At 35.5% G+C, this 15,190-nt stretch overlaps 1 protein-coding gene across 6 annotated transcripts in view; it reads right to left on the bottom strand.

Moving 5' to 3' along the window:
* Positions 1-15,190, bottom strand: part of npnta (nephronectin a) — a 65,022-nt gene that overhangs the window by 6,590 nt on the left and 43,242 nt on the right. For all 6 annotated transcript variants that reach the window (XM_051107265.1, XM_051107271.1, XM_051107296.1 and 3 more), the window contains 5 exons: positions 13,892-14,011; positions 11,129-11,248; positions 8,907-9,041; positions 8,104-8,226; positions 1,883-2,326 (listed from right to left, as the gene is read on the bottom strand). In XM_051107265.1, coding sequence (XP_050963222.1) covers positions 1,883-2,326; positions 8,104-8,226; positions 8,907-9,041; positions 11,129-11,248; positions 13,892-14,011 — 942 coding nt within the window. The remainder of the gene's footprint in view (positions 1-1,882; positions 2,327-8,103; positions 8,227-8,906; positions 9,042-11,128; positions 11,249-13,891; positions 14,012-15,190) is intronic.

The following is a 15,190-nucleotide window of genomic DNA, read 5'->3' as shown; positions in this document are numbered from 1 at the left end:
ATTTCCCCACTGTTATTTTCAGAGGCATCATTATTTATTAGGCCTATTTGAGCCCTCGAAGGCAGTGCAGGGTAACTGATTTATGTCCTGAGGCAGGGCCGACTGGTAATGTAATCTCTCTAGGTGTGTCTTCTGTTTTCATTAGGTGCTGTCATCTAGATAGGAGGCTTTGGGGTGCAATTTGCTTCCCTGAAAAATCTGCCTTGTGGGAAGCCCAAGAGATGCCCAAAAAAGCTTTTGAACATGAAGGAAACAACAAAGTCCTTTGGGTCTGGAAATGGTTTTCTTAGACAGATCCAAAGGCCTTCATGGCCCAGTCCCAAATGATGCACTCAGCGGTTCTCCTCTGAATTCACACACTGGCTACAAAACACCATACGGACTGTTGCGTAGAATAGTGCAAGCTCAGCAAAGAGTGCACCGAGGCGGCACTTGGGAGCATGCTTCTGAATCATAAAATGATACAGGACACCCTATGGTAGAGTCTTCACAGAGAAGTATGTGTAAAGGCCGTAAGATCACGTCATAAGACCACATTAAGTGAACAAAAGGGCTTTAAATCTAGTCAGTTCACTTGGCGGCTACCTTGGAAACTCCCACAACAGCTATTTTCTAGCTCCAATTGACCTGAACATGGAACAACGCCAGAAATCTCCTGAAATTAAATGTTTAATTCTTTGTTTCATTAACTTGGCACATAAGCAATAATATCTTCGAAAATTGGTATGGTTTTGCTTCTCGGGTTCAACTCATCCTTCGCGGGAGTTTGACTGACAGGTGATCTGACCAATTATGATGCAGAATCTGCCATTTTGTCTAACAAACAAACAAACCAGACACGAGAGTAGCTTAACGTTGGTGAACTTGAACTTGAAAAATGGTGTGTACTGACATCTTTCCATGGTTAAAACAAGATGTTCTGATGTTCATTCATATTTATTTTGTGCTATAACTTGTAGAGGATAAGACAATCGGTTCACGTGCCGCTTGAAATGAGGTGCTAAAGCGATCTGTCATGACACAAAATAGTATTTACTGTTTGAATTTCTTAAAAAAACAACAAAATTTGAAAGCTGAGACTGTCTGTCAGTGTGTTGTCAGTGTACTCTTTGCTCTGCAATGTATTTTTCACTGTGTAACAGCGCCATGGCTTGATGGACGTAGCAATAGTACCTAAGGGAGGCAGGTCTTTGCAAAGGGTCAGTTCAGGCTCAAAAAGCTTTAAGATTGTTCCAACTAATGCAGAGGTGTCCAATCTTGGTCCTGGAGGTCCAAATCTCTGCAGAGTTGAGCTCCAACCTTAATTATACCTGAATCAAGGTCTTCAGACTCTTCCAGGCAGATATGTTGGAACAAGTTCGAGCTAAATTCTTTGAGACGTAGGCCCTCTAGGACCAGAATTGTACACCTCTGGTTTAACTTCAATCCTAATTAAAGAGCTGAACCAGCTAATCAAGTTCTTTCGGATTACTAGAAACTCTGAAAAAAGTATGTTGGGGCAGTTCAGAGACTTTATGGGACACTGGTGCTTCAGAAGCAGGATTTGACACCCATGTACAGTACATATATATTCTACAGTTAAGCTGCGTTCACATTTACCCTTGTTTTTCCACAAGGGAAATCTAGTCATTGTAATAGGAATACAAGGGATCAGGAATTTTGTTTGAGAATATATATGGAGAAAAATCCTAAAATGTTTGCCTCAAAAAACTATTTCTTTACGACTGAAGAAAGAAAGACATTAACATCTTGGATGAGAAGGGGTTGAGTAAATTATCTGTACATTTTTGTTCTGGAAGTGGACTTCTCCTTTAATGTGACTCCACTTTAAGGCAGAGAAATTGTGTCTGAATCTGAATAATACTGAAGCAGATTTACTTACTGTGAACGTCGCCTCTTTGTTTCTGGGTAATGTCTTTGATGCTGTTATCAACTGGTGTCACAAACGGTGTAAAAGGTCTGCGTGTTGGGATAATGGGAACAACTGCTGTAACCACCGGGGCTTTTGTAGTAGCTCTAGTAGGCTGCGGGCGGGGCGGGACCTTAGGTTTGTTTGTCACCACCACAGGGGGTTTACGTGTCGGGATGAGAGGCCTTCGGGTGGTGGTCGCTGGGACTCTGGCAGGAGGGGTGATTTTTTTGGTTGGAGGAGGTTTGGTGGTGGTGGTGATTATTGTAGGTGAGATCCGTTTAGCCGTCACTGGTGGTCTGATTGTTGTGGTCCTCTTCTGGTCTGAGCCAGGAATTTTGTTACCCCCTTTGTTGTTATTGTTGCTTGGCGTGGTCTTTCCAGGTCGTGGTGGGTCAATTACTACCTTTGGAATAGCTAAAAGGAGAACAAACAGGATTCTCAGTTTAATTTGAAGTTAACATGAAATCAAAATCAAACCTCGACCAAGCCATTTTCCTCATTGCATTGGTTTAAATCTGGCATTCAGATGTTTTAACTGGTCATCAAGTTAGTCAAGCCTAGTATTTATTTAAAATGTTTTTAAATACATTTTAAATTACTTTATTAAGTTGGTTTAGAAAAAGCTATATAAGCTGCTGCTTCTTTTTCATTTTCTGAACCAAAACTTAGTATCTCCTAGAGCTTTAAAGCTGCAACCATCAAACTCGGGTCAGACCTTCAGACCTTTCTTCAGACTGCTTTATCTTTTCTAACTGATCTAGCTTACGGTTTTTGAAAACCAGACTATCAAAACCAGCTAAAATCCCATAGACTTTCACTGAGGGGGTGAAAACTTTTATACAAAGAGATATATGGTGCATCTAAGCTCTTTATTGCTATAGCAAAGCTCAACAAATCCCTACTTAAAAACAGCTAAAACCCAGCTGAAACATTTCACCTTAAGCCAGCTAAGACTAGACAACCAGCCAAGGCTGGTTTTAGCTGTTTTTTTGAGTTGTTTTTTTTTACTGAATCAACTGGTTTCAGCTGGTTTAAACATGTTAATCATGTTAGCAGCACGTTAGTAATTTGCTAATCATGCTAACAACATGCTAGTAACATGCTAATCATGCTAGTAACTTGGTAATGATGCTAGCAACATGATAGTAACTGGTTAATCATGCTAGCAACATGCTAGTAACTTGCTAATCATGCTAACAACATGCTAGTAACATGCTAATCATGTTAGAAACATGTTAACATGCAAATCATGCTAACAACATGCTAATCAGTACATAAACATGCTAGTACCTTGCAAATCATGCTAGAATCATTCTATTAACTTGTTGTTAGCATAACAAATTACCGACAAGCTAATAATGTTAGAAACATGCTAGTAGCATGTTAATCATGCTAAAAACATGTTAGCAACATGTTAATCAGACTATAAACATGCTAGTAACTTGCTAATAATGCTACAATCATGCTATTAACTTGCTAATCATGCTAACAACACGCTAGTAACATTGTAATCAGCCTATAAAAATAAAAGCAACAAGCTCATCAAGGTAAAACATGCTAACAGCATGCAAAATCATGTAAGCAATGTGCTAAATCATGATAGCAACATCAACTTTCCTACTTTTACAACTGCTTCAAACTTTCAGGCTAGGCCTTCTCAAACCAACTCAAAGTTTGTTCTTAAACATTACTCATCTATGTTAAATAATAATATTATTTATTTAATATATATTGTTTAAATGTTGTCTGCTGTAAGTTAAAGTGATAATACATCAGCTAGACTGAAAAAAGGCTGGTTTAAGCAGTTTTTCATTATTATTCACATATTTGTCAAGACCATTAATTATTTCCCCCCCCCCCCACTTTCTTGTGTTGTATCTTTGCTACTACTCAGCTCTGTAATTCATCATAATTATCACAAATATAAATTATAAATAACTGAAAAAGACTATTAATTTTGACATTTTGAAGTTAGGCTCCAGTAGAAATTTCACCATTTATTTTGGATGGGACTAAAAAAGGACGCTTTCAGCTCATGTGTACAATGAATGCACGAAAGCCATCCATCACATTCAACATGAATACCAGAAGCGCAAACCCTCATGCTTAAGTCCTCCTTAAGAAGGGAACACTAAAGGAATGAATGTGACAATGCTATCTCAGGTTTCACAGGAGCTTTGATATGCGATTCCCAAAAAGGCAGTAATACAACCCTTTTTGCACTTCTGAGTTACACCTGGCTGAACGTTTCTAGACCAGATGCTGAGGAGGGATGTGTTGCCTCGTTAATTGGTTTAACACTAATTAAATCCGGTGTCAGACTCACAACAAATGTATTTTTGTCCAATTAACAAATAACAAGATCAAGAACACTGCTACGGTGTATGCATAACACTATACAGATAAAGCCGCTGACAGTGGTGTGCTCAGTTGTGATGTCACCTGATGCTCAAGGTGAGCCTCTCTTTGTTCACAAAGATTGAAAACATGGCAGCTATCAACCTCAAGTCACTCCTGACTAAAGCCACAGCAGACAAAAGAATTCCAGAGAGGGAGATGATTCGCAAGACAGAGATTTTCTTTCATCAGATATAAAGTGTTACAACAAGAAATTCCTTCAGCGACATACCATTAAACTTTGAATTAATCACCAGGAAATTATTGCCAGCTTTTTTTTTTTATATTTAATTTATTTTATTTTATTATAAGACGTGTCTCTTCTCTCTTTCAAATTATTGATGAATTCAGACAGTAAAGCACACAAACAAAAGAGAAAAAAAACTAATGCATGTATATAGATGTACAGCAAACCAAAAATTCAGATACCCAATGTAATTTTTCATATATATATATATATATATACTTTTTTTTACTAGTGGGTGCAGGACACTGTAGTTCATTTATGTAAGTGAGGATAGCAAAATAAAGTAAACTGTGACATATACACCCCAACATTCTTCACAGATTAACCATGAAGAATTAACAGTGGACTACCAATAAAATTAATCCAATTTAGGACCAAAAACTTAGACACTTTGACTGACTGAAGTATTTTTTCTTTAATTGGTAATGCAACCTTTAAGCATTGCTTGGTAATTGGTCAACAAAATATTAATAGTTGTGTAAATAGCCATACTAACAGCTGTCTTAAATTTTGATTGATCGTAATTAATTACATACCTTTCTATCAAAGCGACATTATCAAGATGAATTTGTTCCGACACAGTTTAACTCTGAGTTCTTGTCATATTTTATTACTATTTTCTAAACCAAATTTTGGTTTGACTATATATGCATATACACACTGATGTTCAAAATTTGAATTCTGTACTTTTTTTAAAGAAATATGCAGCAAGGGTGCATTAAATTGATGAAAAGAGACAGTAAGTACAAGTAACTTCAATGTCAAGTAAATGGTGTTCTTTTGAACTTTCTATTAATCAAAGAATCCTAAAAAAAAAAATTAAATAAAAGCATCATGGTTTCCACAAAACTATTAAGCACCCCAACTGTTGAGCAGCAAATTCAGCATATTAGAAGAATCATGTGACATTAAAGGGAAATTCAGCCTTGCCATCACAGAAATAAATTACATTTTAAAATATATTAAATGGAAAACAGTTATTTTACAATGCAAAAATATTCCACAATGTAACTTTTTTTAATGTATTTTTGATTAAATATATACTGCCTTGGTAAGCAGAAGAGACAAAAATAAAATAAAATAAACCTACCTCAAACTTTTGAATAGTAGGGAATATTTATTCATATACATTTTCTCTTTTTTTTATTTACTGTATCTACACAAATATGCATTGTAATTGTTGATGGACTGTCCAATTCAACTCATTCCTAAGATTTTTTTGAGGATTTCAGTCAGGACTCTGACGCCACCACTCATAGACGTTGTCCTTCCTGTCATTCAGCCACTATTCGCTCTGTTGGCACTGCGCTATGGGATGCTGTCACGCTGAAAGCTGAACAATGTACCTATGTTCAACTTCCTGGCTAAGGCTGCGGCTTTTCATCAAGATTTTGCACCATCCATCTTCTTTTCTCTACTGACAGGTGCACCAATCCAATGAAAAGAGAAAAATTCTACAAAGAAGACACATTTACCACGGTGCTGTAACTTTGGTAATGGTTTACGGCAAGACCCCACAGGTGAATAGTGTAAAAATTCGAACTAATAGATATTAACATGCGTTGTTCCCCTCTGGAAAGGCCAGTTTGTTCATACACCATTCAGAATATATTACGAACCTTTAAAGTTTGGTGTATGTAAATTCACAGCATTTAAAAATCTATATACTGAAATCTACAAATGCAAATAGACAGTGTAATAAACACTTTGCATTTTGGATGTTTTCCTTCCACCAGTCTAAAAGACATTAGGGAAGCAAAATCTTAAAACTGACCAGTGCTTGAAAAAAGCCTGTAGTCTCTTGCCTTAGGTGGCAGCGCTACTTTTCTGCCACTCTCCTATATAAGCCAGCCTTTGACACAAAAAAAAAACGCCTGTAGCTCCTACAAAGTCCATCAATCTCCTGGCAGCGTTTGTGATCAGCCTTTTGCTTGGTTATCTCCTTTCGAGGGTTGACTGTATGCCTTCTACCTCTTAATGATAACCTTGCCTCAGCTCTCAAAAACCTTTATACTAATGACTCCTGACTTAAGCCTTTCCAAACCTTTATCTTGAAGTGCTTTTGAAAGCACCGTTCCACCTTATTTTACTTTATACAGCTGCTTTTAATCTAAATGAATCAGAATCACAGCAACAGAGAACAGATGGGGACCAATTAAATTGTTGCCTGAGCTGTAATGTGATTAGTTTATGCATGGAGTGTGTTCGTTTATCCAAATTAGACAGTTTTATTGTTGTGATATTAATTTTATTCTCAGTTTGGATTTCTGTATCCACTGTAGCATTGCAGACTGTTCATAAAAAAAGGTTTCAAAACGAACCTTTTCCCTTAAGGAACCTTTTAGTGATCAGAACCTTTATCTACTATAAAGAATCTTTTGTGGAATGGAAAGACTCCATTGATGTTAAAGGTTCTTTATGGAACAACAGATGGCAATTAAATAAAAATAAATAAATAAATATGGCTGCAAGCAGCGATTACCAGGGATCAAGCGCTTTAAGGCATTTCAGCATATATCACTGATTTTAAAAAGCATTTTTGGCAAATCCAGGTAATTTACTATAGAAATATTATGTTTTTTAATGCTTATGATTGTTATAGTGCCAGCTGCAGTCTGATCTCCTTAAAACTTTGCATGCTTATTTAGAATCACCTGTCACATGTGCTCAGCAGGTTTCGTGAAGTTTTGAGTTTTCATTTAGGCTTTATAGGATTTGGGGTAAATTTGGACAGGCCCCCTTTCTAAACCACCCCGTTATAGCTTCCTTATAATTCCTTCCTAATACTTTCAACATTTTTTGATAATTATTGGTCTAGAGAGTTGTAGGACTAATTCGCAAAAGTATGTTTTTTATCTTCTCAATCATTTAACAAACAATTTGATTGACAGCAGTGGTTCTGCAAAGATGTCTGGAATGAGGAGTTCTATTGTATGATACAAATGTTGTGCGTATGTGTGAAAAACGGTGCAACGTACAATCATTTACACCCTTGAAAAATGCAATATCGCTCAGACCTTTGGGATCATGAGTCGAATAGGCCCACCATGTTTCATTCTGATTGGCCTCCATTAACCTTGTTGAACAGGAGCTCAAAATTCATCGGCCAATGGTGCCCATGTTTTTTGAGATACACAAATAGCCTTGTAGACACTTGTGGCACAAGACCGTGCACACCGATTTTCATGTTGATAGGACAAATGGTTGCACAGTTATAGCCATTTTTATGTTTTTTCCCCTCTTATAGTGCCACCAAGGGTTGAAGCGCTGTGATTTTCATGTGACCTCAGATTGACCTCTTACATAAGTGGTATAATAGTAAAATAGGCATTTTACTAAAAGTGGCCCTGCCCCTTATAAACGTTTAGTCATCCCTTTGCGTCAGTTGAAAGTTCACCTTTTTTTTTGATAATTATTGATCCGTGACCATTCTAACAATAACAATAGGGTTTCTGCGCTACTTGCTTGAGCCCCTAAAAACGCATAATTTTTACTGCAGCAACCTGTTATGATGCAATTGCAGTAATTCTTTAGTCTGCATACTTACGTTTACAGTCATAGCCCACACCTCTGTAGTCATCCTTACACTTGCACTTGTATGAACCAGGTGTGTTATAGCAGGTGGCGTAGGGACCACACTGGTGTTGATTTGAAGAGCATTCATTCACATCTTAAAAAAAAACAAAAAAACAACCATTGTCAAACACAGATCAATCTGCGCAGTGCTGTTTTAAATCACCTACTGTTTTCCGTGATGCCTCACCAGAGCCAATCACCAGCACTTTATTGGCACGTTGACAAGATTAACTCCTTAGGTAGCGAAATTTGGTACCAAACGACAAGATGCATTTCAATACTCTATGGTATCGACTCGAGGCAATTTCGTTGGTTCCTAAAAACTATCAAACTCAACACCCATCTCTAGTGAAGAATACATGCAATAGCTTCTTACAACTAGCCAATGCAAGGATGCCAATGCAGTGCATTTTTATACTGCCCACTTTTTGAAAGCAAACCTATGAGACATGAAAATGCCTCTTACTGGCAACACGCTAAGTTTTGGAACAGACCATATTGTTATCTATTTATAAAACTGAAAAAAGTAGTGGTATTTAAAAAAATTGGCACTATATTATTTAAAACCTGAACTTGGCACAAAACATCTGCTGTTGGCAGGAAAATATCAGGAGTTAATATCACAAAGATTTTTTTAGACAAAGTTCTAGACAAAAGGAAAACTTTCAGTGTTTCAGAATGTTCAGTTCAAATTGACAGATTGCTGATTCACATCGTTTGAAAGATTTTTGAAATGACAAACCACATCCTCTGTACATACTCAAAACCGCTCACCTGAACACTGATATTTCCCGTTGATGTACTGCAGATCAAAGCCATCATGACACTTGCAGATGTAACTCCCAAATGTGTTGATGCACTTACGGAAACGCGGACAAACCGCTTGACCTGTTGCACATTCATCCACATCTGCAAAACAAACACACCAGTCAATCATTTCTCCACTATTTCATGCTCCAGTCTGGATCAAGTTAAAAAGGTCTCAAGGAATTAAAGTCTGGTTCTTTCACTCAAAGTCATAACACAGTTATTTATGATATGTAAATACATATATATTACGTAATGCTGTCAGGTTCATTTTTGAGGTGTTGACTGACTCATACATGCTTTGATATTTTGTGTTGCCATATGTGCATTTAACATTTAGCTAAATTGCGATATGCATCAAGCGGTGTGTGAAGGCTCTGCAGGAGTCTGAGAGAAGCGTACAGCAAACTCGACACTTATGTGTGCATGTACAGACATCCATCTAACCCAAGCTGCCCTCCTCGGAGCAATAAAAGTCCTCTGCTGAAATACCTGAAGAGTTGAACACCTGTGCTGTGAAACATTAAGATGGTCAGTCTCTGATTGATGGTCCTCTTTTAAAAAACTCACACTGTTTTCTGCACTCCCCTCCTCATAGCCTCCAGAAAAGAGGTAGAAAGGTGAAAAAAAAAAAAATGCAAGTAGTGGAGCTCAACATAAGTGTGTGTTAAAGTGCCACAGGTTAACTGACTCAATTTGTCGCAATCCATTTGTGATTTAGTGAACTGTGTGGTTAAGATGATGTGAATATGGGCTTCTTAAAAATGTTTATGTAAGATGTGGTCTCTGTGACTATGGCATGCCATTAAGGCAGTCATTAACGAATGCCACAATGAAATATCCAAGCACTTAAAGCATAATTACCGGATCAAAAGAAAGAAGCTCAGCTCTGTTGTCAAGGACTATTGCAATCTTTAAGGTTCTGTAGCAGGAATGCAGCCTTGAATGAAAGCGGCTGTGTTTTTGTAATACGTTGAGTGCAAAATTTTGTCATCTTCTCTGACAGCCACGATAAAAAAAAAAAAAACATGTCTAGATCATGTCACATATTCAAAAGACAACAAGAGCACAAAGAGATCGTGCTCTCTTTTCTTCTGACTTAAAGGGGTCATATCATTTTTTATTTAATGTTTTTTTTTCTGCCTGAAGTCTACATCTATTTACAGTTATGCAAATTAACAGATGCTTTTATTTAAGGCAAATTACAGTGCACTCAAGATAGGCCTATACATTTTATCAGTATGTTTGCTCCCAGAAAATGGCATTTCTAGCATCATATACTACATATTTAAATTTGCCATTAAAAGTATTCAAATAAAATGTATAAAATGTATTAAAATTATTAATATGTTAAGTATTTTATACACACACACACACACACACACACACATATATATATTTTTTTCACATACATACACTATACATATATATATAAACTTTTGACTTATGTAAAAAACATTCTATATAACATTCAATAACAAATATCTACTAATTAGATTAAATATAAACTATTTAATAAATAAAATAAAATATCCATATTTTATTTGCCATAGGCAATTATATATATATAATATATATGTATTTAAAAAAATACATTATATATAATTTATATAATTTATAAATAACTGTAAAAGTAATGTTGATTTATAAATCATATTGTATTATATTGTATTATTTCATATTATTATTATTATTATTATTATTGTTATTAGTAGTAGTAAACAATGTATAATATTTACTGACACTTTTTAATGAATGCCATTGATAGAAGGACTGAAAAGACAATATTAATAAATTATTAAATAATATAATACTAAAATAAAATAATTATTCAAAAATAAATGACATTTTTTTTATATATAAATATTATTTTATAAATAATATTGATGAAAATGTTTATTTATACATCATTTATTTAAAAAATATATATATTTGAAATGTACATATAATTTATAAAATTAATTTATACTATACACTATGAATTTGATAATAAAATTTGAAAAATAAATGCCACTTTTTATCGACATAATTTATTGGCACTTTTAAATACATGGTTATTATGAACTGGAGGAATGTTTTTCCAACAAAATAACAATGAACTTTATCTCTAAAGCTCAAGGAAACTTTGGGAAGTAAAGCGGTGAATTGTAATCAGCTCCTGCAGAAATGCATTACCCATGAACACATACCCACACAGGTCCTGCCATCTGGAGCCAGCTGTAGACCTGGGGAAGGGCACTGGCAGCGAACTTCTCCTTTCATTACTTCACAGCCGTACTGGCAGTTCGCCATGCTGCATGTCCGGGCATCTGACGGAAACATACAGTAACCAGATTTAGCACTTACCACACAATCACATATTTCTGCCACTTTCAGTGCAACACAATAGCACTTACTGTAAGCATAAAAGGTAAGCATAAAAGACTTAGATAAAAAACGAAGTCACCTATTGATACTGTATAAGCAGCCAAGCAAATGAACATAGACAAAAGATGAATCGCCATTAAATGGGGTGCAAGGCCACAGGTCAGAGAAGGGAACACACTACTCCACATTTAGCTTCATGGCCTTGAAGGAAATGGACAGTGAAGCAGATAACCTTGTGTTATTAGATTGTGCAGTGATCTATTAGCCCTGCGGAGAAACACCACTCCACATTCTCAACATCGGTGTCGAGGGGGTCGTCACAGTGCAACCCATTTTCCATGAGACAGCAAGGTAAAAAACACTCTGGAGAAAAGAAGATGGCACATTGTTCCTGCTAATGCAGGTGGAAAAACAAAAATAAAACTTAATTATTCCCTAAAGTCTCTGAAAAAAAAATTGAGAAGAAGATGGAGGGAGGTTTCTATAATTTCTAGGTTTCCATGTTCTATATTTCTATATTCTTCTGATACATCAACATATACTGGCCCAGAATGAAAGATCTAAAATAAAAATAATATTAAAAGGCCATTATACTGGCCTGATGTGAGTTTTGAGTAAATGTTACTTAAATGTTTTAAAATAATGTTTGATGTTTATTTTAAGCAACATTTACTCACTTTAGACTACCATTCTGGCTGAGTATATATATTTTGAGAATATTATTATTTGAGTTTTATTATTATTGTTATTATTATTTATGAATTAATGCTTTCTAAATGTATTTTTATTCATAATTATTTCTCATTGCAGGTTGAATGCCATGCTTTATTTTTATAATAATAATAATCAAAAACAACAATAATAACAACAATAATAATACTTTATATTATAAACTAATATTTTCCAAATGTATTTTTATGATGTTATTTTTCATTGTTCATACTATGTTATATTTTTAAGTTATGATGATGATTATTATTATTATAAATTAATGTTTTCTATTTTTTATAATATAATATAATAATCATTTTTAATAATAATTTCATTGCATGTGGTATACCATGCTTTATTTTTTATAATTTATTAGTATTATTATTAGTAGTAGCAGTAGTAGTATGTATTAAAGTTTATTTTAAAAATAAATAATAATAATAATAAAATAAGTTTTACAAGTAATAAATTTACAAGTCAGCATACTATAACATTTATATGACATTGAGTGCTGGAGCCTATTTCAGAAGACGTTTTTTTTTTTATGAATAATTTGAGCCAAACACGCAGACCCTTTCAGACTCTTATCAGACCAGCACCCAACCTTTCTAAACTATGCAATAATCTGCAATCCAAGCACTGACAATCACTGTACCACCCACATCACAGGAGCCGCTCCGCACTTTGATTAACTGTGTGATTCAGTGGTGTTTGCTGAAGTGTGAGCTGTAGGGTGGTGAGAAAATATTTATCAGAGAGTGGAATCTCCAGGCCCTTGGAAGCACATTTTGCACCGGGCAAGCACAGGCACGGGCCACTTGGTGTAGTGAGAATAGCTTAAGGCCAGCAATAAGACTTAGCCTTTACTGGCAGGGTTGAAGTTCACAGCTTTCTCATATTTTTTTGTGAGTCATTTGAAAGCTCTCTGCAGGGTTGAGGGACGCCCTGAGCTCTAAGAATGATTTGTGTACAGGAAGAGAGACTATTAAAGAAAACACATAAAAAATAAATACAAAATAAAATCCAGGAGGGAAAATTGTGTTTTGTTTTGTTTTTCCTAAAGGGGGAAAAAACAACAACTTTCAGCTGCATATTTGGAGAATAATAAAATAAAATAAAATAAAAAATAAAATAAAAAAAAAATAAAAGAAAGACAATGCTAAAGTCTTTGTTCTCTTCTCTAAATGAAACTATAAAAATAAAACCATTTATAACAAGAATAATTTTGTATAGAAAAAACTTTTAAATGCATATTTGAAGAAATAAAATAAAATAAATAGTAAAATAATTCTGCTGAATCTTTAAATAAAACTATAAAAATAAAATGCATTCATTCTGCAATTTTTGCATGATCTGATTTGTGTATGGGGATTTGTGTATGGGGAAAATAAAATGAAATAAAATAAAATAAAATAAACCATTTATAGTTCCCTTCTCTAAACAAAACTATAAAAATATAATTATTTTTAACAAGAAAAAAAAAAATTCTACAGGGGGAAAAAAATAAACCTTTTAAATCCAGATTTGAAATTTGAAATTAAATTAAATTATTTTTTTATTAAATTAAATTTATAAACAGAAGAATACTACATAAAATTCAGAAGACAATACCGATTTTATCTTCTCTAAATGAAATGTCATGTTGTATGCATACACCTTTTGCATTATCCATTTTTTTCTTTGTAAAGATGTTTAGAAACAATCTGCTGAAAAGCCTGTGAAAATCTAGCTTGTATAAACAGTGTATAGACACCGTGATTCACCCTGCTGGGCAGCACTATCATACTTCTCAAGCAGGGTGTTGAAGAGCTATTGAACAAGGCAACGATTGACACAGCTGGACACCACGTGCAAAACAACGAGATGTGACTCACTTCCACAGCTCCCATCAGGCAACAGCATGTATCCGTTTAGGCAGTAGCATTTGTAGCTCCCGTACGTGTTCATGCACCTGTGTTTACACGGCCGAGGCTTGAGGCCACACTCGTTCAAGTCTGCAGACAGAAAAACAGAGGGGGAGGTTAGAACATCCTCGTGCGAGAGGGGGCGGCCGTGCGGGGTTAAGAATTAGACTTAAACCACAGGTCAAATCTGAAAGGTCAATCCTTTCAAACTTGTGAGGTGGCGTCTGCGGGAAGAAGGTGAAGCCGCAGGCCACCGTGTCTGGACAGGCCCACCTCAGCGTCTCACTCCACAGGACACAAACCTGCTCTTTAGCTTCCAACACTCTGAGTCTGGTTTTGGGTTTTGATACTGACACACAGAAAGGGAACGTCTTCCTTCTGACAACTCTGCAAAGGTCAACAATGTACTCATTTCCAGACTTTGAATATTTAAAAATGTTCTAAACTTGGAAGCTGTTGACCTATTTCTAGACTTTGAACACTATCTTACTGCCATATAGTCACAACTTTATCCATAACCATCTTTAAAACCTAACTTCAGGACAGCAGATTGAACGTCAACGGCACATCATATAAAGCAGATACATCGAGGTTTGGCAATTATGTCACAATTTGGTCAGTTACCCGAATCTGCGGCCATATTGGCGATACTCGAATGTAAACAATGGCATGGTTAATGTACTACTGAATACTGTTCTGCTAATTTATGTCTAAACCACAGAAAAAAAAATGTGTGGAAGCTGCTAAATGATATGAAGAAGGGTTTAGTAAGCAGGAAAGGGCCCAATAGTTTGACAAACCAAAATTAATCTAACTGAAATCCTGGTTCAGTTAGGCTAACCACAAACGGCTTTCATTCCTCAGACAGATTCTTCTCCTTGATTTGTTATAAATTTTGGCAGTCTGTATTACTCCAGATGTTTTTCTCTGTCAGACCAATTAGTACAGCCCAAAACATGACAATAATTGACCATTTTTATCAGCAATGATCAGCAAAATATGTGAGTTTCGTTGGTTCAGCAGCATTGTTTACATTTAGTGCCGCCAATATGACTCGTTGTGAAAACACTAACGTACATACATCAAGGCGCAAAGGGGTAACTGACAATGCGGTGACAGACAAGAGAGAGCAAGTTACTTTTGGTATGAAACAACATCTGAGCTTTGTAATTTGGTCATTTTGTAAGGAATTCAGACAATAAATACTGTTTTGTGACTCTTTAATGTGTCCTGACAGATCACTGTAGTGCCTCAGTTTAACCTGGACGT

The sequence above is a fragment of the Labeo rohita genome, chromosome 1, assembly GCF_022985175.1.
Source record: "Labeo rohita strain BAU-BD-2019 chromosome 1, IGBB_LRoh.1.0, whole genome shotgun sequence".
Taxonomy (NCBI): domain Eukaryota; kingdom Metazoa; phylum Chordata; class Actinopteri; order Cypriniformes; family Cyprinidae; genus Labeo; species Labeo rohita.
Note: the sequence above shows the minus strand (reverse complement) of the source record. Positions and strands in the feature narration are given on the sequence as shown.